The 27,121-nt window shown below is 40.3% G+C and overlaps 1 protein-coding gene across 1 annotated transcript in view; it reads right to left on the reverse strand.

Annotated features, from left to right (window-relative positions):
- LOC128357993 (plexin-A1-like) overlaps positions 1-27,121 on the reverse strand; it is a 221,860-nt gene that overhangs the window by 58,480 nt on the left and 136,259 nt on the right. Inside the window, 4 exon segments of the mRNA XM_053318444.1 lie at positions 34-185; positions 9,659-9,814; positions 9,816-9,884; positions 15,452-15,547. Of these exon segments, the coding sequence (XP_053174419.1) occupies positions 34-185; positions 9,659-9,814; positions 9,816-9,884; positions 15,452-15,547 (473 nt within the window).

A 27,121-nucleotide genomic window follows, 5' to 3' on the forward strand; every position in this document is an offset into this window, starting at 1 on the left:
AGCACTAGAGTGTCCCCCGCCCCCAAAACTTACCTCTCTGCACTCAGGTACTCCTCCTCGATAGGCACACAGGGAACCTTGCCTAACCTGACGCCCATCTGGATGTCTTTGAACAGCAGACCCAGATTCTCCCCTAGGATGGTCACCCTGGTTCCCCCCTGGCGAGGTCCCGTCTCTGGGAACAACTGAAGCGACGGGAGGGGGAGAGGAGGGCAGAGTGGAAGAAAAGTGAAGGAAAAAGATGAATAATCAACTTTTGACCAGAACTTTAACATAAATTATTATCACCTTAATGCTAAAATAGTCACATTTACATTAAGGACAAAGGAAGAAGTGTTAAATGCTTTATAGGCTGTCCTCATTCAATTATCCCAAAACATTGACCTTGCAAGGACACCCCCCATGAAAATACACACATTGGCAAACACACATATAAAAAAACTCCCAGAATACACGGACTCACCGACACACACAAATACACACTCCGTACAGAATTGGCCCGTATCAGGTAATTCAAGTTTTAATGAAGAAAAATCACCCCCTCTGCTTTGAAAAACACCGAAAATGAGATAAAGAGAGGGTGAAAAAACAACTTGGGCCGACGTACAGAACCAAACCCCCGGCATCATCTCGGGGGTTTAATTGAAACTTATTACGCCGGCTCGGCTCGGCTTCGTCGCAGAGGGCCGACGCGGTGTAACGTTCAGTCGTGCCGCCGAACCGTAATGTGATTTATCTCGCCAGATTATGGTGCGTAACAGGGACAGGTGTGGTGTGACAAAACAAATATGGTGACTGATGGACGGTGGCTGTCATAAAGGCGTGCAGACACACACTCGCTAACGTTGTGGACGCGCACACACACACACACACACACACACACAGGCCTAATCCCTAACAAGCATCATGAGGTAATTATGTGTAATCTGTCCACTGCCCCGTTCTCCTGCAGTGCTTCACTGAGCAGACAGCACAGTGTGGGAATGCAAACTCAAGTGCTGACAGTATGGAGGCATAGTGTTATTATTATACTACGGACTTTGACATAAAGTGATTTTAACAATGCGGACAAGTTTGCCACATTTGACATGAGTTCTAATTCGAAACTTTAATTCAGGCGAAGTCAGTTGAGATCCGTATTCCTGCTTCAGAAACCAGAGACTACACTGATGGATGATGAACAGTGCCACTGGAACACTTGAAGGTTAAATGCCTCGCTGTTGAGGGAAGGAAGAGCATTTCTTATTTACTCTTTCCCCAGAAAGGTTCCCAGGTGGTCCAGGGTTGGCAAGCTCTGAGCCACTTTTCTTAACTTTAGTCCACTGCAGTGCCAAACATATGGTGTATAATTTTAACCTGAAATACAATTACAAGGGGAAATTGAGAAGATTAAAACTGAAAATTGAGATGAAAAAGTTAAATGGAAAAAATCTTTAAGGTCAAAATTAAAGAGATAAGCAATAGAAAATGATAAAACAGACATAAGTCAATGATGGGTTTTTGTGTCCATGTGGTTTAGTCACATATAAAGGGGTTAAAATGTCAAAATAAACATATGAATAACTTGCACACATTATTTTGTTGTGGATCCAGCATAACATTTCTGCTTATAATCCATTTTGAGAGAATATATTAGAGGATTATGGCAAAAATGTCTAAGTGGTGTAATCATAAAAACGTTGTACCAAATAATTAAACTTACTTAAAAACACTAAATTCTCAATAAAACACCATATCAACTAGTTTGGCATGATCTTACATTATAACTTTTATATTAAATAAAGCTAATGGAATATAATTGTTCTAAATATTACATTTAATCTGAGGAATCGTGGAAATCAGGTACCATTTACATTTAAAAAAAAAAAAAAGTATGTATTGTATATTATATATTTATATAAGTGCACTTAAATACACTGTACAGTAAGTGGATAAAATATTTAACATTTATCATTCTTTTGTGGTTACACTATTTGACATTTTCAGGCGCATTCAGTCTTACTTTTGGTAAAAAAAATGGTGCAAATGACATTTCAAATGACATAAAAGCAACACAAATAAACCTGATGCTGCTTTAAGGACTATTTTTCAACACATTTCTGAATTGCTCATCTTGCCAACCCTTATTTGTCACTGACCCACACACAGGGACTATAAGCACACATATGCTTCTTAAAGCTTTCTCTTGCTAGAAAGCTACCAATTAACAGTTCAATCTCAACAGATTGCCAGAAAAAACACATTTTTACAAGCTGTTGCATGTTTTGCCTTTGGCGATATTGTGATATTACATATGGATAAAATACTCTGCATTGACAAAGAGACATGTGTGTTGAAGAGAAAGAGAAAATAAACATCTCAGTAAGCTTTGAATGTATCAAAAACTGCATGTTGGGGTTTGAAAAGTGACACTTAACAAGCTGCTATATGGAAAAAAAACCCAAATCTTTCTGATGAAACAAGATGGTAACTGGAGTGATTGGAGTTGAGGGACCAGAGGGAGACACATAGTGAGCAGTCTGGCCGGCGATAGTGCTGTCTACTATTTGGAAACTGACTCACTTTGGAACCTCAGGCGCCAGTAGAGCCTCAGCACTTTGGTTCCACAAACACAATAGCCTGTAAACACTGACCAAAGTGAGCAGCCATCAAGCTCCAGGGTACGATATGGACAACAGATGTCAGGGTGTGGAAATGGGCCTTTTCGGATGATTTTGGAAGAATGAGGCTATGATACCACAAAACACAATATCAGCTCACCACCAAGCCCTGGGATATAAACAATGGCAGAGACAGAGACAGACAGGCAACAGAGCACGAGAATGAGGAGTGCTGTTAGAGGGATTATCATCATCATCTGGGAGGGGAGGGGCTTTGAAAAGAGACGAGTGAAGAGTGAGGGAACATATACTGGCACTACATAAACACACACAATACTCACAAAGCATTTTGCATTTGGTATCAGACCTGTTTTGATGTTAAATCATTTCACTGCTACTGTGCAATGTTACATGTACTGCCTATTGTGCTGCTTGCATGCCAAGAACATCTCAGAGAATTTAAAATGTTCTTGCAAGCATTGCATCACCCTTTAAATACAAATGATCACATTGGTCAGATTGCATTCCTGCAGGAAATTACTTTTACTTTTAACAGATAATGTTTGGTATCTAAAATGGGTGGAATTCACCTTTAAGTATCCGGTGGATTAATATAATGTCTAATTGCATTTCTGTATATTCACATACAGTTCTGTCACCTCATCAGTGTGGAATTGACTTGAGTTTTGTGATACAAGACCACACACACAACATTCATACAAAACATGTGGTTGTATGGTCATGTGCGATATTTCAGATTAGATTAAACTGCAATTTGAAAATGTAGTTAAGGTTAAATACCTAGAATTATAATACCACATTCACTGAAACTGCTAATCAGCTACACTAGCCTTGATGCTTACGGCGGCTCTATGATTATCTTATTACTCCTCTCATATTTGTGTGGACACCCATGTAGGTTTTGATAGTTGGAGGCATATTTTGCGCCATCTGCCACATCATGAACTCAACAGAAGGATCATGATGGTTCTGGATCTGTTCAGGCGGGAACCAGGAAATCTGAGCAACCCTCAAAACCGTTGAGAAGGGGGGAAGCGGGGCGAAGAAAATGGAAGTTGGGTGCAACCTGGCTAACCGACTTTAACTGTGGTTGTAGTCCAAGCATAGATGCCTTACATCCTTCATGGAACAAGTCGACTTAAGTAAGCAATAACATCGCCTATGATCAACCACACTATGATCTCTAGCTATGTATGTGAAACATGACCGTTGTGGTACAGAAGATAGAGCCAGACCGCTATATCCACTAGGTATAATGTAATGGTTCTTTACCATGATATTATTCCTCTGACATCTGAGAGTGGATTTCCATTGGAACCGCAGAAACTCTTGGAGGTAGTAAAGTATGGTACTGCATAACAAGATAACCACTGCTCATTGAGCCTGTGGGTATGCAAGCAGACGCCACAGTGTGGAAACGGGACCTGAAGCAACTTTGGACTCATGTTGCAGCGATTTGACACAACACTTCGACCTCCAGGCGCATATCCGTCGCACTCTGGGGGAATGTAAAGTAGAAACGCCTTGAAGCTGAAAACGGTCCTCAGGCGGTTTTTGAAGGATAGTGATCTGATTGAACGGAACCACATTTAAGCTCTATAACTAACTAAGGCTATAACTGCAAACTAATATAATTGTACGACATGAGCAGCTAAACTTACCTAGAAGTCAACTGACATATGAACCTCAAATGCTCGTCGATGCATACTCGTGTGACGAAAGCCCTGTTGGCTACAGGCTGCTAACCACCAAACCATGCAGCTCATCAGCTAATAGCCTAATACTCAGACTGAATGGAAGTTTCATTACTACTTCATTATTCAGTCTGACACTGCAAATCCTAGTAGCAGTTTTGTCTGGGATGAGGATTTTGATTTTCCTCCAACAAATCACTAATGACTTAATGAAAGTATCTGTTCTCATGCTAGCTTTAGTCAACACAGAAGAGTCTATTTTCCAGTACTAAGAGAGCATACGTTGTACAATTTTGCATAAGAGTACAGTCGAAGTTGAGTCGTCTATGCGAAGATAATTAATGATAGAACAGAGCTCCATCCACCATGTCCACTGTTTTGCAATAAGACACCACAGAGGTTACATTAGGGGGAAGAGGTTTGGCTATATATTAATCCAGACTGTGGGGACCCAGTGTTGTAAAAAGCATTACTAGGAAATAAATCCAATTAATCTTTTAATCTCTGACACCGTTTTTCTTTCCTATGTTTTTTACCATTTCCTCTGACCAAGAATCCAGTGGAAGTAAAGTAGTGTGGCGTCGCTCTGTGGTGGTGTGGCCTTTATAATACACTCCTGACCACATGGTGGCCACATCAAATCATCAATATTATAACAGTGGTTTCCTAGTAGTCCGTCGTCCAGCCTTTAGACACATTTTCTGTGTGTGTGTGTGTGTGTGTGTGCGTGTGTGTGTGTGTGTGTGTGTCTGTGTGTTCATGGTATTCTTGCTGTGGTTTGAGTGGTAACCAATAGCACATGGCCAGTGGCAGGCCAGCGGCTGTTAAAAACTGGGAAAGTTGTTTATGTGGTCAGACGATAGTTTAAGAATTCCGTTAAAGGCATTTGAAGCAAAACTGGGAGTATGGGAAATTCAATTTGTAATGTGCATTTTTCTTTTTCTTTCTCTCTTGGGAATACAGACACAAGCAAATAATCTATAAGCATTGTTATTATGTTCAAATATTAGAAACAAAAAAACTTGGGAATACTGTATTGAGAATATCATTTTCTCAGAAGTGGATTAGGTGTTTAGAGACTGAAATGCTATTAAAGGATTCTTGTTTTCAATATGATCCACTCAGGCTGTTTTAATGTGTTAAGAGCCTCTGTTGATGGTATGCTCTGTTTTTACATTTGGGGTTACTGCCAGCAATAGTTAGGTGATTATCCAGAACACCTACTGCATACAGTGTAGTCAGTGTGCATTACAACAGTGAGTACTGCTATGACTAATTCACCTGAACAATATCATTTAACTATATCCTAAATCTACTTACATTTAACAATAAATGGACTTAAATAGACTTTCCATATACAGTAATCATTTCTGAAAGAGAAATGTAAGCATCTTATTGTTATATAATCAGCAGAGAATGGTTTAACTGATATATGTGTGCCTGTAATTGTTTTAATAAGCCTGTTCAAGGTAGAATACTACTTATATTGACTCCTAATGAATGGATGATTACTCATAATGATGGCGATGAATACAATACTTCAATTTATTCTTATTCATATACACACACATTGTCTTCTCATCAAGATGTCTTTCACTTTTAGCTTTCATAACTTTTTATGACATGTATTAATCAGGCTCACTCTTTTGTGCTGTTATCATAACATAAAAACACATCATTCTTAGTCACTGCTTCTCCTTCTCATGCCCTTGTCTACGCAAACACAACCACACACACACACTCGCCCACAAACAACATACACACACACAGATGAAAATGCATCTACTTATACACTACTTTGTGCACAAATGTAAATATGGTATCTTTTAATTTCAATTTGTAAATGCATGTTTGATGAATGGATTCATGAAGGCGTCAAGTAGTAGAAGCAGGCGTAATGACAGATGTAGATTTAAGTGGGTGAAGAGGTGTCAGACTACAACAGAGACATTAACAAGAACAGGGCCAGAAGAGAAATAGAAAAACTTTTTTCTCCATCACCTTTTATTTCTATCATTTCTTCATCCTCTCACACATTAAATCAGCAAACTATTTTTATCCAGACCAATTTAGAGTATAATAGAAAAGGCTTAAACTACTACAATAAGTGAGACTACCAATTCCTTAAGGGGGTTGAAAATCAGAATCACACTCCTCAGATCCAACAGTGTGTTCTGAACCGGTATTGTGAAGCTAAAATGATGATTTCTCTTGTATCAAGTGAAAAAACTGAATGAGAGCCAATGCAGTATATCTGATTATTACATTTTCCAGTACATATTCTGATATACAAAATCCAAACTGATTTTAGCAGAAATGTGGTATTTTCTTTGTATTTTTCAATAGCTAAGGACTGTGAAAAGACATTCCCTTACTTCTAGCTCCCTGAAAGTCAAAAGATGGAAAGGCAAGAAGGACAAAGATTCACAAAGAAAAAACTAAATAAAGATGTAAGAGAAACAAACATGAATGAACTTAAAAAATTGAACAGCTCGGTTCTGGATTTTGACCCTTACAAGCTTTTCCAAACACACACAACAGTCACACAGGCAGTGACATACAAAAATGAACAACAAAGACAATTCAAAAAAAAAAGGAAAAAAAAAAGAAGGATCAAAACCAAACAAACCTCTGTGTGACTCTGTCTCTCTCGAGTGCCAGTTTGATGTAACAGTGAGTAATAATACCATTTCTGTGCCAAGGGCAAACGCAAGGTCCCAACATGTGTGTGTGAGTGTGTGTGTGTGTGTGTGTGTGTTTTAATAGCTGTGCATTAAAATAGAGCAGCTTTCATTCTCAGTTCAGGACACGTAGGGCTTTCGTGACCACGGGGGCTTCAACAAAGAGAGCTGACGCAACGGCCTATCAAGGTTTACCAGCCTTGGATCTCGGCAGGTAACTTTACACTCCTCACAAATTGAGGAGATTATGATGCGGCGCCCGACGAAGCAGCGCTGCTCCTCTTTGCAGGTGATTTTAGAACTGCGCCGTTGGAGGAAGTTTTGATTGGAAGACATTCTTTTGGTTGGTGCCGACTGTTAATGATGTGCTTCTCTTTTTTTCCCCTTCTCTCCATGATGATGAGTCTGTTAAGTAACACTGTCTTGACTTACGAGTCTGTTGCCTTCACTTTGCCTCAAAATGAAGTTCCTGTTGAATGTAACGGCAACAGAATGGTAGATTTTGTCTAATGGACCCCAAAAAAATGAATGCAACGGACAAACCAACAAAACAAAATTTGGCATCGTCTTTTTTGTTTTCAACCACATGATAAGTTTCATCTGCAGCCAAAGTGGCCGTCATGCGCGGCCAGTTTTAGAGAGATGAGAGCAGCATCAAGGTTTGTATGTGTTGGTAATATAAACACGTTCAAGCTGTTTTCAACATCCTGTGTGCTGTGTGCAGTGTGTGGTGCAGTGGCTATCAGATATTCTTCCCAGAAAAGCTTTTGATTTCATTTCTTTTTTTATTTTACACCAGCAGTTTCATGGAGAATGTATCTGCTAATGTTTGCTCCTGCATGTCTTATTATAATCAGAATGTTATTGATCCTATTATAATGATTGATGGACATTTATCTATAGCAGTTCTATATTTGGAAAAGCCAATCTGGAGCATCAAAGTTGTTGTTTTGCAGTACTAAAAAAAGATCAATTAAATCATTTTATTTTCTATCATTAAAAGAATGATGGAACATCAATAGTTAAAATGACTTAATGAAATGTAAAACACAACAATAATCTATGATAGAACCTTTAGATTATTTATTTATATACATTTCTGCACTTCTGCATAGTTTATTTGATCAAAAATAAAATACAGAGAAAGCTTTTAATGTTTCAGTTAGAACTATTATTTAGGTTAAAGCATCATATGAGTCAGTGTAGGCAGTGATGAATGTGCTATGTGCTGGATTTTTGGGTGGCAGTATTTTATTCTGACCGTGGTGAAGAGGTCAGAGCACACGCTGGTTTCCATCAGCCGCCGGTGTGACATCAAACTCTGAAGTTGAACTTTTCTGTGATTAGGAACACGCTCTGTTTCTGTGTGAAAGGAAGCCGGCTGCTGGGCTCAGCGCTCTCTTTTAGTCTACATGGCTACCTGTTCCCTATTAACCTTAACAGCACACAAGACTGTTGAGCGAGTATGTAATAGTGTGTGTGTGTAACAGTGTTTTTCTGATTGTGTGGAGTTGTGTGTGGGAGGGATTTGGGGAAAACAAGTTGGAATATCTTAAATATAAGAGTGTATAGCAGTGCTGGCAAAATGTCCTTCATGGGACACATACAGTCCTATTTGATCTTGTGAGACAGATCAATACAAAGATGGAAGCAAGGAGGGAAGAAAAGAAAGGAGGATGGATGAAAGGAAGGAATGAATAAAAAGAAGACAGGAAGGAAGGAGGAAGGAAGTCAGGAAAGAAGGAAGGAAGGAGGGAGAGAATATAGGAAGGACAGATTGACAGAATAAAGGAAGGAAGAAAGGGAGGAAGGAAAGATGGGAAAAGGGAGGAAGGACAAATAGAAGGACAGAAGGAAGAATGGGAGACAGGAAAGATGAAAGGAAAGAGGGAATAAAAGAGGGAAGGAAGGAAAAAAGGGAGGAAGGAAGGAAAGAAAGAAGGAAGGAGGCAAAGATGAAAGGAAGTAGGGAGGACAGGAAAGACAGGAAGGATGGACAGACAGAATGAAGGAAGGAAGAAAGGGAGGAAGGACAGATGGAGGGACACAAGGAAGGAAGGAAGAAAGGAAGGAAGAAAGGGAGGAAGAAAGGAAGGAAAAAAGGAAGGAAAGATGGAGGGAAGGAAGGACAGAAAGATGGAAGGAAGGAAGGAGGGAGGGAAGAAAGCAAGGACAGACGGACAGAATGAAGGAAGGAAGAAAGGGAGGAAGGACAGTTGGAAGGAAGGAGGAAAGAAGGAAGGAAGGAAGGAAGGAAGGAAGGTAAAGAAGACAAGAGGGAAAGATGGATGGAAAGAAGGAAGGAAAAAAGGAAAAGAACACAGGAAGGAGAGTGGGCCGGATTGGACCCCTCGGCGGGCCAGTTCTGGCCCACGGGCCACATGTTTGACACCCCTTGTGTATAGTGTATGACAGCACAGTGTAGATTAGAAATCATTAGTGGAGTAATTCAAGGCATTCACACTGTGGCACATACACCAGAAAATCCATAATAACACATTAAACAGAGAATTGACACAAACACAGGTATAAATACACCTATAAGTACATTAGCACACACTATCAGTAAATCCTATCAATGCATGGTGTGTGGTGTCATATGGAGAAACACTACACACACACACACACACACACACACACACACACACACACACAGGCTTACCTTAGTGATCTTGGGGTGACTGCAGCGGCTGTTTCCAGATGTGGCGTGCATCCATCCTCCTCCTTCAGCCAGCTGCAGCGGTAGGTGGGAGTTTCCTCCGCTGGTGCACTCCTGCCTGAGGGAGCACTTCTTGTCCTGGACGCACCAGCCGCATTCCGAACCGGGGGTCGGCTTTCAGGCACATGCCGCAGCTGTCCCGCAGAGCCCTGCACTTGTACAGGTGGCTGGGTTGTGAGACAGAGAGAGAGAGTGGGAGAGAGAGAGAGAGTGGGAGAGAGACAAACATGATGTGATTAGAACAGAGAGAACAGCGGGGGAGATCATTTCAGTTCAGTTTTTCAGTTAGTAGCAAGGGCGTTAGATTTCATGATGAGACAAAGGTGGTATTATAGAGAAAGATGCTCCTCTCTTCTACTCAGGTGATTTTTTTTATTAGTTATTTTCATGTCTGAGCTTTTCAGAGAGAGTTATGAAAAAAATCATTTAAAATCAAAACTTAGCGGACCACAGGATAAGAGCCAGGAATTTGACAATTTATCTTCATGTGAACTAGAATATAAATATAATTGTGCAGCAGATACAAAATATTACACACACAATGATCTATAGAGGCTAATTATGAGGGATATTTAGAAATACCTGAAATGAACAGTATGTAAGGGTTAATCTTGTGGGACTGTCACTCCATATCATCTCTTACCTTCTGCTTTCTTTTCATTGTGTTTCAAATAAAAGTAGACTGATCAAGTTTTAAATGTAACTTGTTAAAAGTATGTAAATGAATAGTTACTGGTGCATTCAAATACACCAGTCTTTAATAGAGAAGCATTTTATTCTCCAGCATAACACCCCCCCCCCCCCACCCCCCCCCCCCAAAATAAATGCCGTCTTATATACAGATGTGACTTATTTACTGGTTAAGTAAGGAAATAAACTCCCATGGGTGTTTGCTGAAATCATAAACTTTCTATCAAAGAAGTTGATACATGTTTAAAAATCTATATTTTTGCCATGGTTGAAATGAATACTTTTAAGATATTTTAGATATTAACTAGATATTTATTTACTTAACTTCTCAAGTAAGTTTCAATATCAGTTGGTTTAGTTTGGAAAAATGTATTTTGATGAGGAGAAAGTTGTGTTGAATGTTTGTACAGTGCAAAAGAACGTCTAAAAACTAATCAAGAGTTTGTGTGTCTGTGAGCATGAGAGAGAGAGAGAGAGAGGAGAGAGAGAGAAGAGAGAGAGAGAGAGAGAGAGAGAGAGAGAGAGAGAGAGAGAGAGAGAGAGAGAGAGAGAGAGAGAGAGAGAGAGAGAGAGAGAAAGAAAGAGAGAGAGAATAAACAGCATAAATTAATGTTAATCACTCGTATAACACCTAAAACCTTCAGTAGGTGATCATTACCACTCAGAGGCTGTGACGATGAGAAAATGGCTGTTTCCACAGATAAACAGAGGAAGGAAAAAAAAAAACACAGGAACAAGCGACCTAGAGGGATTACAGCGATTAATTCAACAGGTAATGTCTTCTAACGCCAACGGGGAATTGATAATTTGTTGTGAAAAAAAAAAAAACATTCCCCCAACTCTGCAGAGTGGAAAAAGTCATTAAAGAAAAAAAAAAAAAAGGAGAATAAATAAATAGATTAATAAATAATTACAAGCTCAAACACCTGAGAAGAGAGAGGAGAGGGAGATGAAAGGAAGCCGGGAGGATTCGGGGGGTGGGGGGGTTCATTTTTAGCTGCGCTTGTTAAACAAAACAGCAACAAGGATTGTTATGAATTTAAAGATGGTGAGTCCCCCGCGAGGCCCAAAGAATCAGAGGGACTGATAGTAGAACGACAGAGGAGGAAGAGGAAGAGAAACTAATAGAGGAAAGAAAGTCATAAGGAGAGAGAGAGAGAGAGAAACAGGTAGCAGTGAATAGACAGGTGTTTATATGTTGGCTGTGTTATCATTTGTCAGTTGTTAATCTCTATAATAATTATGTCAGTTTAAACTACCCTGCCAAAACCTGTGAGCAGGTTTGTTTGCTGTCACACCAGTTAAACAGATTTGAAATGAACTGAACTGGAAAAACAGAAAGAGGAGAGGAGGGAAAAAAAGGAAAAAACTAAGCAACAGAGCGTGGAAGAATCTCCTCCCTTCCTTCCTCCCTCCTCCTCCTCCTCCTCCTCCTCCTCTGCAGACAGACGGCGGGCCGGACTTCAAAGAGAGCTTCTTTTCCTATCCATCTGCCCGCCTCGGCCCCTCGCTCGCCCTAATCTGATTAGCCACGGATCAGCTTAAAAGTAGCGCGACGCTAATTAATCTGAACCAAATGAATGATTTAATTAACATTAACATCTCCACTTTACACCGGGGCAAAGCTGGGCCAGCGCCGAGCGGCTCTGCCTCAGACGGATAATACGGCTCCCGATTCAGAAGAAGAGAAAGACGGGGAGGGTTGGGGTTGGGGATGGAGCGGGGAGGGATTAATAAAAGGATGGAGAGCAAAAAAAAGGAGGAGAAGGTCTTTATGAGATTTGTATGAGTGAGGACAGTTTTATAATGCGTGGTTTTTTTAAAAGAGTTTAGACCTTTAACACCACTGAGCTTATATGAATCATAATGGGGTTTTTTTTTATTCTGTGAGGCTTGAGCACAAAGTAACCGTGATATATCTAGGGGGTGGTGAGGAGGGGGGGTGGAGGGGGTTTAACACTGTTGTTGATTCACACTAATTACTCATTCAGAACCTTGTCGGCTGTTTCGGAAGACTGTCTGGCCTGTTAGGAGGAACCGGCCTCGGATGCTGCATTAATTCTCTGCCAAGTAGCAAGTACTACTTTCTCACATTCATACAAGCAGGAACATACTTGTCAAGTTCTCACACTCACTCACACACACACACACACACACACACACACACACACACACACACACACACACATGCATACACTGTCTGAAAGATCATTGGATTTCACACTCTGAGAATCTCAAGAGCTCAACACCATTGTTGTCACATGCAAAGTGCTCACTGTAGCGCACATCCCTGCGGCTTGTTTCTGCGGCTTGTTTTAAGAGTTATCTCCATAACTTTACTTTAAAAAAAAACAACTCATATCTGGATCATGGACCAAAGTCAAAAAGCTCCACTTTATTGAGGTTTTATTCAAAGTTATCAGATAACTTGGAACGAGCTTCAAGTGTCAAAAGAGTGTAAATAGTAAGAGTTTGGAAGAGTGCACCAAAATCCCCCCAAATTCCCTCACAGCTCACTGTTTTTAGCTCAACTGCCAACTGTTTAGTGTCAAAACTTTAACAGTGAGCTATGAGGGAATGAAGGGATTCAGAGGTGCAGTTAGGTGTTAAAACAAAAGCAAGGATTGCATCATTTCTTGGTATGAGCTTTGTTCTCTTTGATTCAGTCACATTTCCAGTCACGCTGTGTTTACTTTGAACCAAGTCTGTGTGAAACTGTACCAACAAGTGAAATCTTGGACTATTCAGTTCATCTTTACATTAAATGACTTCAAATGTGACCTTTTAATAATCATAACAGGAGAGATTCACTGTATTTTCAACCAATATCCAAAAATCATATCAGCGGTTTACTCTAAGCTGGTTCTTGGTTGATCTACAACCAATAATTAAATGAGGTGCAGGTTCTTTGTCAAACTGAGTTGACACAGTCTGGTTCACTTGGTCCTGAACAAAGAAAGATAAGAAGGAGGGATATTTATTAATCCTGTCACACGTTACACTCTGTGCTACTGAGCTGTGTAGTATATGTTCACATTGATGTCGCTAACATGGTGATGTCTAACAAGTACTGTGTAATCTTTATCAGGTTTCACATCTTAGTTTAGCACATTGGCATGCTAAACACAGAGTACAACTGGGGCTGATGGGAATTCAGGTATTGGATGAATTAAACATTTGACCTGATGCTGGTGCTAGACGAAAAGTCAGGGGGTCGACAAAGATACACCCTCTGGGGACCTTTTATGTCTCAACAAACCCCTCCTAAGGTGAAATATCTCAGTTTGGGCCAAAGTAGTGGACCAAACTACACCGCCATCCATAGGACATTGAGGCCAGCATGGCTTAAAATCATACATTGTTGCCTATTAGTTCTGGTTGGTGTTGTGTTCACAGGAAAGGAGTAATCAAATCAAGTCATGTGAACTCTTATTTGGCAGTTTAGGTAAATGTCATGCAGCATAATCAGCGCTACACTCAAGCACTTGGCCTGGTTTGCTTCTGTACTACAAACTCAGGAATTTGCCTGGGAGTGTATTGACATCCAGAACAATTGCAGGTCTTTTGTTTGAAGTTGGAGTTTTAACAACTTCCACACCAGTGTAAAATGAACCAAGCCGAACCGAATGGGTACCAGAGTTGGACTGAAGTGCATGTGAAAGCTCCCTTACCAAATAAACATCATGGAATCCTTACCTGAGACTAAAGACCTAAAGACTGAGAATTTAACATAACTAAACTAAATGAAACTGAATGACTTGACAATATATTGAACAGAATGCACTGTTCCCCTTTGTATGCATCTAGAAGATGAAACAGTTCCTTTTATTAAAACCAATATTATTAACAGAAATGTATTGTACTAACATTTCAGTATTATATGACATCTCTTAATGTAATGAAACATTGCATTCTGTAATATAGCTCAGTATAAGCTCGGTTCTGATAAGGAAAAATCATCAGATCTATATTTGAAAACTGCAGTCCAGAATCCATCTGCTTGATTGCACAGCGCTGTGATTTATGGCTGTACTAGACTTCTCAGCACATGCCAAACTCAGGATGTTAAATCCCTGGAGAGGACCTTTCAGCACAGACATACAGAAAACCATAAAGGAGCACATTTTAAATAAAATAACACAAGAAGAAGAATTAGGTCATGACAGACAAGCAACTAATTTCCGAGCAATCTGCCAAATGAACTGCGTGTCTGACTTTCATCAAAACGAGGTCATATACAACACAAAGGATGTTCGATTAAAAGTTGCATGTGTGTCACATAAAGACATACATGCATAGGGAAAATGAGTGGAGAAGGTGGGAGGTGGGGGTTTGTTAATGTGACTCTAGATGTGCAAATTCCAAAGCAAAAAGACTGTATGACACACTTGAGAGCAGCTTACTGTATATTATCTTGTGTAATGGGACGTCTAAAATCATTAGCCTCCACCACCCAATATGTTACACTTGATAAAGAATTTAGAATTGGTAATTGTTTTCCACTTCATGCACAAATGGCGATTAAAAATAATAAATGCCATCCCTCCATGTCGCTTTCTGTTTTTCTTTATCAATCCCTTTATTCTCATCTACCCCCAGCCCGCCATTACATGGTGCATTTATCAACCTGTCATGCACTCATCCTTCTTTCCCTTCATCTTTTTCTCCTGCCTATCGCTTTCTCCATTTGTTTATCTACCTCGCTAACATCCATCCCTATTAATTCCTATGTTGGATGTTTGTTTGTTATCATCTCCATCCATCAATCACTCCCTCCGCCCTTCTTTTATCCCTGAGACAAGAATAGTGTTTTTCCAAACCGTTGGTACACTTTCACCTTTCTCCTTGATGGCTGTCAGAAAAGAAATTACAGATTTCTTATGAAAAGGGGGGAAAAAAGCGCACACGGCATTGTTGCTTCACAGAAAATCATTACAGATAAATAAGCAGGAGCGATTTAAATTTCTCTCGAGCGACAATGCCCGCTTGAAACTTTCCAATGTGAGAACGAAAAGGAGAGCTTAAAAAAGAAGAAAGTGTTATACCTTGAATGTTGAACGGGTTGTCGATGACAAAGTTTCCATTCCACACCACAGAGAGGTCGACTGGTAGGTCACTGATGTCACTGCCCTCGTAGTCATACTGAGACAGACAGAAACAGAAAGACAAGAGGAGCGTGTCAGAAATTGTTGATTTATAATGGATTCCATGCAAATTGGGAATTGTATGAGCTATCGTTTCATTTGCATAGTGATTCACCCCGGCTTGTTCATTGCAGACGGTGATACAGCGCGGGCATGCATGCATGCATGCATAAATCCATATTCACCAAAACAGACATATTTCATAAATACACATAGAGAAATAACAAATGGGTTACAGCTGAATGGGCAAGGAGTGGAGACGGGAATGAGAAAGGAGGAGTGGAGGAGAGGAGGAGATGAGGAGATAGGATGAGGGGGGGGGGGGTGATGAGAGGAAAATGTGGGAAATGAGAGAGAAGAGGATTAAAGGGAGGCAACAAGTAAAGAAGGAGAGAGGAGAAAGGAAGATAAAAGAAGAGAAGAGGTTGACAGGGAGGTGTAGGGCAGACAGAAATCGGACTCAGGTGGACATGTGAGAGGACCTTATTCATTTACACATGAGCTAAGTGGTGGGATGAGGGGTAAGGGAGAGACAAGATACGGAGCAGTGTAAAGTGAAATTGGCATTTCCAATTTGCTCCCTGACACACTGAATTTGGTAGACGGGGCTTGACCATCCCATATGGGCAATGGGGCCTGTAGCACATAGACAGGCACACCACTTAAAATACAGTCAAAACTTTGCTCCACTCTACCCTTATTCACCTAGATGCATATACTCAACATATCACTACAGTTAACTGGACACACATGCTTTATAATTTTGTCAGACAGAAATTGGACTCAGGTCCATGAAGAAACATTCATCTTTGGAGTTGAGTAGTAACTGTTTCCACCCATGGGCGAAACAAGTCAGCAACCTTATCATCTATAGAATACATTCTATTGCTTTTTACGTTCACTCTCAACCTTCATTCAAATCCAGAAAGTGTGACATTCTTATTCAATGCAGAGACAGTGATTGCCAGTGCCTCCCCCAAGAATCGTCACTTTATCATGGTGGAGTGGTCTGCATGTCCCTGTGACCCTGGGAGCTGTCGAGGGCAATAGCCCCTGATAGGGTCTCCAAAGGCAAATTGGTCCCAGGTGAGGGTCCAGACTAAGAACGATTCATAGACCCCAATGAAGCAACACTTTAGGCATGACAAAATTGACTCATATGACTATTTTCTGATCTGCCAGTTTGATACTGAAGGTCTGGTTATGTTCAGACTACTAAAAAAAGGTGGCAGGTTATGCAAAGAGGATCGTCATGGTAAAAAGAGATCAATACTATCAGCAGGGGGTCTCCATTGTCTCTACTGTATGATGCTTTGCACTACCATCCATCCACCCCAACCTCCTCTTCAGAAAGTAGTTCAGGCTTATAGTTACATCACGCTACTTCTCCCTTTGCTTCTCAGAGAGGACTGTAATTACTCACATGGCCACAAGAGGTCTCTTTTCAGCAAAATGTAAGCATGGGTTGAATTAAGTGTGACCAAAAGTCAAATGCTGTGACAGCTTTGTCCAGGAAACTGAATCACTTGTTATAGAAAGACCTTAGTTTGGGTAAAATGTCTCATGTCAGCACTGACTTTTAAAATAGTTAATCAAGACCATGCCATCTTTCTCTAATCATAACCAAGAGCTTTGAGTTGCCTGAACATGAATATAAAAATGGTAACCATGAATTAGTTCGGAACAAAAATATATTTGTTGGCAGTGAACGCAAAAATGATTAATTAAGAATTATGTTTCCTAAAAAAAAAAAGATATCAACTACAGCAAATTAATTGTATATGAATGTATGCTTTGGTGAGGTTGCTTTTTAGCACACTGGTAGACATTTTATCACAACGATAATTCATAGTAGCGAAGACATTTTGACAGTCATCCAAGCTGATCCTGTCGTGCGAGCATACCCAGAGTACTTTACTACACCAAAAGGCTATTTGGATTATTTATGGGCCCTAACATTAATCTTTATGGGCTGATTTGGAAGTCTGAAACACAGATGCAAATCTACTAAAAGGTGGTTCAGTTAAATAATGCTATTTTAAATCTAATATTTTAAAACATTACAAGAAAAGCCAACAACAACATAACTACACAGCCTATTTAATACGCCCAATTTTCTGGATTGACCACAGCATCACCCACCGTTTATATTTACATTTAGATGTGCCTGATTGTGGAGGATGGGCGAGTTATCTAAACTAGTGAGTGACACTGACTGTGAAATCACCCAATCCAATCCAATCCAATGTCTGCCTCAAGATACAAGACGTACATTTTTATTGACATGTAAGCCAATGTTAGCCCTGGTTGTGATAGTCAATTAAAATGCTTTTCCTTTCCCATCCTCATTGGTAATTAAGAGTTATTGATTGGTCTTATATGTATGGGAAACAGCATGCATCACATGGAAGAAGTGCCTATTGAATAATTGTTTTGTGCATGGATACAAGGTGTAATTACTCTTGAATGTTGTAGAATATGATGTTGCTTAAGTGCTTATATTGGCTAGCTTTCACCACAAGTACTTTATTATTATAATGTAACCCCCAATGGTCACATATACTCCTCTCTTCAGATGCACTTTTGAATTATTTTAATCCCATCCTTGCAAATCCTAGGCCACGGGCAGACACCTTCTCCACCTAAGCACCTTCCAACGATCATGTCCTGTCCCCTCTACCTCAGCAATGTAGCATCAGACATCTATGAAAAGGCTGCACTGATAGACCCTGCTGATTGGCCATCTGTTTTAACTGATAAGGTAATAAAGTTTGTTTTCAGACAACTGTATCAAATAGAAAATGTTCCATGTTTGAGAACCAAAAAGGCAAGAGACAATGTGAGCATGACTATTTCAATAGAGTCTTAGTCCGTGGAGAAAAAACTCAAAAGAAGCTGGATAATGTACTCAAAAAAGATGATAGTTTGTACTGCTTCTGCTACAAAATGTTTTCTCAGAGAGAAATTGTAGAGAGAAAGCTCTTGCTCAAACTTGCTCAAAGCCCATGAGGACAGCCAGGAGTATAACAAATGCATGTCAACACGGAAGGTATTGGATGTCTGTCTTGTAAAGGGGCTAAAATAGATAAGCAAGAGATGGCAATTACTGAGGCCGAGAGAAAGAGGTGATGTGAAGTTCTAACTGGGTTGATTTCAATAATTCAGCTGAAAGAAACATGGTTTTAAGGGGCCCACAGAAACAATAAAATAAACCAGAAAATGGCAGTTTTCTCAAAGAGATTGAGTTTATGGCTAAACTTGGTACAGTAATGAGTGGCATGTTGGTAGGGTGGAGCTGGCAGTCACACAAATTGCCTTGGCAAAAGAATTCAAACTCCATCAGCACAAAAATAATGGAAGAAATTGTTGAAAAAGCTCAAAAAATCAAAGTATCTCTCCATTATTATAGATTGCACCCTTGATCTGAGTCATAAGGAACAGCTTTCTCATTGTCAGGATTGTGTTACAAGAAGACAGACCACATTTTGAAGAACATTTCCTGGGCTTTCTTGTGGCAGAGCAGTCAACAGGGGGAAGTTTGTCATCTCTCATCCTCAAAAGGCTGGAGGAGCTTAACATCCCCTTTGAGGACTGCGGTGGACAGCTCTATGACAAAGGTGCTAACATTAAGGTAAAGAATAAAGGTGTTCAGGGTAGACTGCTTCAAAAGAACTCAAGAGCCCTTTTTGTCCCATGTGGTGCCCACATTTCAAACCTAGTGGAAGCTGATGCAACTAAGAGCTCACCAGATGCCATTGGCTACTTCAGATATTTAATCAAATATTCAAACTGTTCTCAGCCTTACTCCATAGATGGAATATCCAGAAATATGTCAAAACTACTCTGAAATCATAGTAAGAGACCGAGTGGGAAAGCAGGATAAAAAGCATTCAGGCAGTAAGCAATCTTGGACCCATTGGCTACCTGGATGACACCGGACGTTTACGGTCCAATTAGCAACTTGAAATGGTCAACACAACATTAAGGCCATTCTCTATCAACAGATATATACATATGAATGCAGATAAATAAATAAAGCTACTATAAAGCCAAATAATCTTCAGATGATAGCGGATGTGTTTGAAGATTGCATATCAGCTAATGTGTTCTGCTTCTTTTGATCTCAACATGGACTGTTTACTTGCACGGAACCAAAGCCCAATCAAATGTGATTGGTCATTACTACTAGGACTACAAACCCTACAAAGTCACATTGCCTACACATTCTGCATATATCTGTTTATAGAGATTATGCAGTACATACAAAGTCAGAGAGGCACTCTTTGGTTGAGTAGATTGGATGCTACCACTTTTCTATTTGCAGAGTCATATGGTATAACATCCTCAACAAGATCCATGTGAGTAAACTGGTACAGTCACTCCATGCAGAAAGATGTGGCTGTCAATTTGCTCGAGAAAACCAATTCCCTCACCTGCTACAGAAACACAGTTTTCTCTGATGCACATACAACTGAAAAGGAGATGTGCAAGGAGATGAACAAGGCTGAACTCAAACAAAGCGCTCAAGAACCACAAAAAGGCACTTATGAGCTTTGAGACTCCAGATTAGCCTACTGGTAATGCACTTTGAAAAATGGAAACCGCATTTTTGATGTGGTAGTGGATATAGCCACATGATGAGAGATTTCAGAACCTTGGAGAGGCGCTTGACAGAGTGCTCCACAACTTCCCCAACATGTCAAAAGAAAAGTACTGTCAACCCTGAGCACTGCTCTAACCCATAGCAGGCAGCCAGATATTGATGGCAGGGAAATGGCTGCAGAAATCCAACATTTTCCACATTTGCTATCAAAAAACATGACAGACATGGAACTCTTGACCTTCCTGCATGAGAAGAAGCTGACAGGAACTTACCCCATGAAGTATGTGAGGAACTGTGAGTATTTCTGCCACTCTTACTGTTAATGCTAAAAGGAGCTTCTCTAAGATCAAACTCATTGAAACCTACCTACGGTCTACAATGGTGCAAGAACATCTCAGTGGACTTTCCATTATTAGTATAAATCATGTGGTCACACAATAGCTGTCTTATGATGATATCATAGATAACTTTGCTGAAAGAAAGGCAAAGCAAGTGGCTGTGGAACAATGCTTCATTATGCATATTGCACTGAGGTTTCTGTAATATCGTTTTTGTGCGATTATTTATACCATATTTATGAATCTTTTTATGTCTGCACTGGTTTCTTTAAAATTGCATTTTGTGCATTTTCCATTGTATATATGTAATAATATGTCACTTGCTTTCTTTTAATGTGAGTTCTTTTTTAAATAAAGTAAATCTTAAAAGATACAAAGCAATGCACTTTCTGTGTGTGAACATAAAGATTGGTGGTGGAATTGGCAGCGATGCAAGGGGCACCAGCTAAAATCTTGCCTAGGGCACCAAATTGGTCAGGGCCAGTTCTGTATGCTACTGATATCTATGTAAACATTGGGTTATTTCAGTCCAGCATAGATTCAGCCTTGAAAGAAAATGAGACAAAATAAAAGAAGAAATAGAAGACAGAAAATATAAACAAGAAGAGATTGAAAAAAGTGACTTTGTAGACAGCCACAAACAGAGTGGTAAATGACCATATACTTGATATGGATTCACATTCCACCTCGATACCATTATTACTGGATCTTACTATTAGAAAGACTAAATTGTAATTTTGGCATCTCTGGCCCAGCCCTCTCTTGGCTTAAGTCCTACGTATCTGAAAAAACACAGCCTGCCTGCTATAACAATATTACACCTAATTCTCTAATGTTAAATATGGAGTACCTCATGGCTCAGTTCTTGGCCCTCTGCTTTTCTCTCTTTATATTTTGCCTGTTGGCCAAATTATATATAGTCAGGGATACATTTCCATTGCTACGTGGATGATACTCATCTGTGTGTGTCTATAAAGACTGATGATCATACTCAAATTAATACATTTAGAGGCCTGCTTGGCTGATGTAAAAACCGTTGTTATGCCTCTCCTTTAAAAAGCACATTAATTAAATCACAGAGAGTGCTTTTCTCCATTCAAGTAACATAGCTAAAATTTGTCAGTCCGGGTGACGTAGAGGCTCCTATACATGTATGACTTTCATCCAGACTTGATTGCTATAATGTTCTTTTATTTTAGGTCTACCAGATGGAAGCACTAAAAGTCTTCAGGTGGTTTAAATGACTGCAGCTAGAATCTTAAACAAGAAAATCTGACCATATTATACCCTTTCTAACCTCCCTTCATTGGCTCTCTATCCATGTTAGATCAGGCTTTAAGGTGCTTCTGCTGACTTATAAAATCCTAAATGGGCCCCATCATACCTGTCTGAGCTGCTTAAACCTTATATTACAACTAAAGCTCTCCTCTCTCAAAATGCAGGGCTCTTGTGTGTACCCAAAGTTAAAAAGAAGTCAGCACGCAGCAGGGATTTTTCCTATCGGGCCTTGTTCTCATAGAATAACCCCCCTGCTGATGTCAGATGATCTGAGTCTGTTCAGTCCTTTACATCTGAAATTAATGCTCATTTTTATGTCTTAACCTTCAATTAGTTCCCTTTAATTGATCACTTCCTGACCTTGTACTGAACGGCAGATCAGTTTCTGTCTCAATGAATTAAATAAATGCTGCCCTGCCAGCGAGGTTATTGATTATTACAACTGTTCTGATAATCATTGCATCTTTCAAACATTCTGTTTATTTGTTCAAGGAGCATATGAGTGTCCAAGTTATGTGCCCTCCTTTTCTGTCCCTGTTTTCTCATCCTGCCCTCTCTTGTCTCTCGGGCATCTCCTCTCCTGGAACCCCTCTGCTTTCCTGGCTGTCGGTGCCATTTCCTAAGGTTTCAGATGTGTTTCCCCATCCTGCAGGAGTTTAGCCTCGCCATGTCTCTCTCCTCTTGATGATGTTTTATCCTTCTCTCTCTCCTGTGTGAATAATGAATAATGTCTTCTATTGTTAATCCTCCTGTGTATGTGGATGGTATGATGTGAGTCCTGTGTGCTTATGTGTTCTATCCTCCTCCCAGGTCTACATGTTGATAGAGGTTGCTTGGCTCAGGTCATATTTTGTTCTGGTAGTGTTGTTATCATGTTCATTTGGTAATTTGTGGTCTATTCTGTCCACAAAGCATCTACTGCAAATCTATCTGTCCTTGGAGATGGATGCCTCATTTGTTGTTTTTCCTGACTTTTCTCCCATTTTTTTCTGTCTACACTGTAAAACCCCCTGAAGGAAATTTGTGATTCCTGATATTGGGCCATGCAAATAAAACTGACTTGACTTGACAGAAGGAGGAAAGTGGGAAGCCTAGTTCTCTGCTGAGACAGTCAGAAGCTGAGAGGAAAACAGACAAATGAAACCACAGGATTCTTGGAGGTCAGCAGCTTCAGATTTAACCAAAACACTCTTTTGCCACAAAAGAAAGGCTGATTGGTCTTATTCCCTTCCCACTAGTTCAGCGTGACCCTGATCCATCACACATGAGGCGGGCTGTTGACTTTATTTGCATCACTATAATGTCCCACTGCTTAAATGGCTGTGTATGGCAGCTACCGGGCCCCAGTCAAACCGCAGGACCCACACACACTCACAGACCCACGTACTCCTCCTCCTCTCACTGCGGCGTGGCCTCCATTAAACTTTAAGGGTTTCGACTTGTCTGCCGTCACCAAAACACTGGGTGAGCTTGTTCTCTTGTCAGTCCCTGCCCACCCTGCTGCCCGCCACATCATGCTTTATTCATACTGTCACATGGTTTAAAACGCCGACACAAACCACACTGTGACACCGTGCCACCTAGTCACACTGTGCATCGCCCACTGTCTAACTCGCTTCCTCGGAGACACTGAATTGTGAAAGATGATTTTTGGGCCAGTTTTATACAGAAAATAAAGGCGAGACAAGGAAAACAAGAAGCAACAGAGGGAGAAGGACAAAGACGAAGAGGGATTAAGGGGATCTCAGGACACGGTTATGAGGTTGCTTGATCTTGTCACTTTCCGATATTGGATTAAGGTTAGGGTTAGGGTTAGGGATATGCAATAAACAATGATGTCTGTGTGTCTATATATATATAAATAACATTAGGGCAACATTCAGTTATGCATCCCAATGTTTCCTTTATGCTGACATTTAAATAATTCATCACACTGATCTTGCCAGTCACCAGTTATTACTCCACTGTGACCTCCGAAATTTGAGATTCCCCTCTAATGAGATTTAGAAGTATGGCTAGCTCCTCATATAGATGCAAGCGTTTTGCCATAACTTAGGGTTCAGTTTACAAGGACGATGCATCTACTTATCTACCAAAAAAGTCCCTATAAAGTTCTTATACACTGATTTTACCAGTCGTCATTAATTCTTGATTCTAGATGGAAGTATGCTCAGGCTTTTTGATGGACAGAAGTCTGAGCCAGACGTAAATGCAGAGCTTTATTCCAAAATTAGACAGTCGCAGATTCTCTGATATCATGATTAGGACTCTAGCATCAAAGTACATCTAATTATGGAACCTCTATTTGAACCTTTCTTTATGGAACGGTATCATTTTTAAGCATCTGTGATTGAATATTGAGTGTTGACGATCACAGAAATGAAACGCTTTGAGGATATCTTTAACTTTTGGGAGAAGAAGTAAAAGGAATGAGGTTAGTCTCTACACTGGGAAAATATTCACCACAAAGTGTTTAATATAGATTGCTAAAAGAATAAATCTACTTTGTTAAAGACTCTAAGTGCTAGAGGAAGAAAAGACATCTTTATCTCACCACAATGGTAGAATGTTTCTGTTAGATTGTTTTCAGCTTTTATTAAATTACTCATCTAGACTGCATAATACTGTAAGTGGTATGGGTTTGTGCTTTTTCATTCAGCCAATATAGAGAAGGAATGGGTTGTAACTGAATTGTATCTGATGGAACTCATCAAAGAATTACATCATGTAATCACCGGCTGAAAACAACTTTACCTCGATCATCTTTCTCTAAAACTAAAGACATCTTTGTTGCCTTGATGAGGTACTTTAGCTGTCTTTTGTTTTGTTTATGTGATTCATTATCCGCGCTCATGTTTTCCACATTTCCAGTGTTTAATTATGTTTTTGTCTCTCAGCCATACCACTCTTGGTTACCTCTTTGGCCTCCATGTAGGATTTCTTCCATACTAGGCATTCCTCTGGTCTACTGCTGATTAGGTGTTTGGATTTTTGCCCCGCTTGGCCTGCAGCTTGTTTGAATTATTGATTACAGCTATGCAAATATATATAAGGTATGGCTTTGTCCTCAAGAAAACTGGTGATGACTTTGGTGTCCCCTGGGTACTTTTTTTTTTTTTTTCATTTATCGAATTGAAATTTGCAGCTATCGACTATCAGCAAGTCACTGACTCTTGGTGGAGCTTTGATCTGAAAGTGGTGGCACCGGCACTGTTAAAAACTCTGTGTTGGTTGAAAACCCTGCAGGTAAAAGTTGTTCTTCCCCCTACTGAGAGGCCCCTGTGCTGGCCTGCCGTCCTGACTCTCCTCCCCTGAGCGCCCGGAGCTGCTGGAGATGAGTAATCAGACTCATTACTGAAGCCTCTGGCCAGCTCCTCCATGTCACTGCATGTAATTAATCTACCTGAGCCAACTCATAGTGTGGGCCCCCCTGGGGGATAGAGAGAGGGAGGAGAGGAGAGGAGAGGAGAGGAGAGGAGAGGAGAGGAGAGGAGAAGAGAGGAGAGGAGAGGAGAGGAGAGGAGGACAGCTAGAGAGCAGATAAGGGGAAAGTGAGAAGAGTGGAATTAGGATTAGAAGGGAGACGAGGACAACGATGGAGGGCACAGAGGGGAAAAAAAGAGGAGACGCAACGAGAGCTAGTAAGTGATGACAAGAGGAAAAGAGGTGTAGGAGAGAAATCAGGAGAAAGGAGCAAATGGGATGGAGAAAAAAAAAGAACAGTAGAGGGAAGGAGAGGAGAGTTTAAACAAGGAAGAGAAAAGGGCACATTAGAGGTATAGAGAGGGGAAGGGTCAATGAGTGGGGACAAGGGAGAGGAGTGAAGGGGAGGGGTGGTGACAAGAGGAGAAAAAAAAGGAGAAGGGAGGGGAGGAGGTGTAAAAAGTACGAGGTGAGCACAAAGCCGTCCCTGGCCTCATTAGAGTAACACACCAGCCTGGCTCGGGTTCATTCGTTATCTGCTCCTGCACTCGTTTATTCTCTCGCTACATGAATTGTCTCCATGGATTGCATGTCTCCGCGGATTGTATGAATAGATATGGCTAGTGTGTATGTATGTATGTATGTGTGTGTGTGTGTGTATGTGTGTGCTTGTCTGAAAACTGCCGATGTTAACAAAACAGAGCAGCTGGCTGGTCAGGGGGGAGAAGGACCAGAAACCGAGAGGTGTGCGCATATGTGTGCGCGTCCGTGTGCGGGTCACCCTCGTGTAATTAGTCATGTTGAAGGATACCTGAGCGTGTGTTAAAAATATACTGCCGGCACACACATACAGACACACACACACAAGTCCCCTATTTCTGCTCAGTTCCATTCATTTCAATTCAATGGAGCTTTGATAAACAACTTCGCCTGTTTTCTTCTTCTTCTTTTTTTTTCTGCATTAAAGAAAACAGATACTGTGCATGTATAAATGAATGAGTGCAATTAAACAACATGAAAATACTGTTTTTCACACTTGTACTTCAATGTATTTTAGTCACCCCTCCCCCTTCCCTCTCTATTTCTCACCTACAGTACATCTGCAGTGAGTTTGTGCTTTTACCTGTTATTTACTCATTAGTGATTGCCTAAAATAACACTGCAGCAGAATGTGTGCATAATTATAATGAGTGTGAACTGTTGTCTGCAAATAATGTGTTTTGTAAGAAAAGCCAATCTGATTATGTGTTTTTAAATAAAGTTTATATTAGACTGACTTTTTTTCCCCTGTAATATCCACTTCTGGTAATTAAAGCATGATGAGGTATAATTGGTATACTTAAGCAACTCAAATTGCTTGGTGTAAGGTTATGGGGGAGATTGTCATCTTAGTTAAATATGCAAATATTTGCTATATTATTTTTTAAATATTTAATAATTAAGCCGAAGCAGAAATTAATTAAAATCAACATCTCTACCTGACCTCAATCAAGCGTTTTAGTGGCTCATACCAAATGACAGATCATTAATCCTGGTCTCTATTGTCAAACTCCTGTGCTTTGTTCATCCAGTCATCCACCCTGACCTCCACCTCATGACTACTGAGCACATGAAAGTCCCTTCTTGAATGAGGATAATAGAGCCACCGATAATGTATGTTCTAGGATAAGCACATTTGGTAGAAAACAGTGCTGCAGAAGAACATGTGTGTACTGTATATATTATATGTGTGTTAGGTGTAGCAAGTTAGTGAAAGTAAAAAAAAAAAAAAAAGTACCAGGTCTAGACCGGCGCGTGTGAACACAAACTCAGTCTGTCACCCTCCTGAAACTTACCTCCCCGCTCTCGAGTGTGCCAGATGCATGGAGTTAACAGTGGGACGCTCACACACACAGACACACACTCACGCCGTGTTTGATAGCCTGTGTGT

Source organism: Scomber japonicus, chromosome 4 (genome assembly GCF_027409825.1).
Source record: "Scomber japonicus isolate fScoJap1 chromosome 4, fScoJap1.pri, whole genome shotgun sequence".
In the NCBI taxonomy this organism is placed as follows: Eukaryota; Metazoa; Chordata; class Actinopteri; order Scombriformes; family Scombridae; genus Scomber; species Scomber japonicus.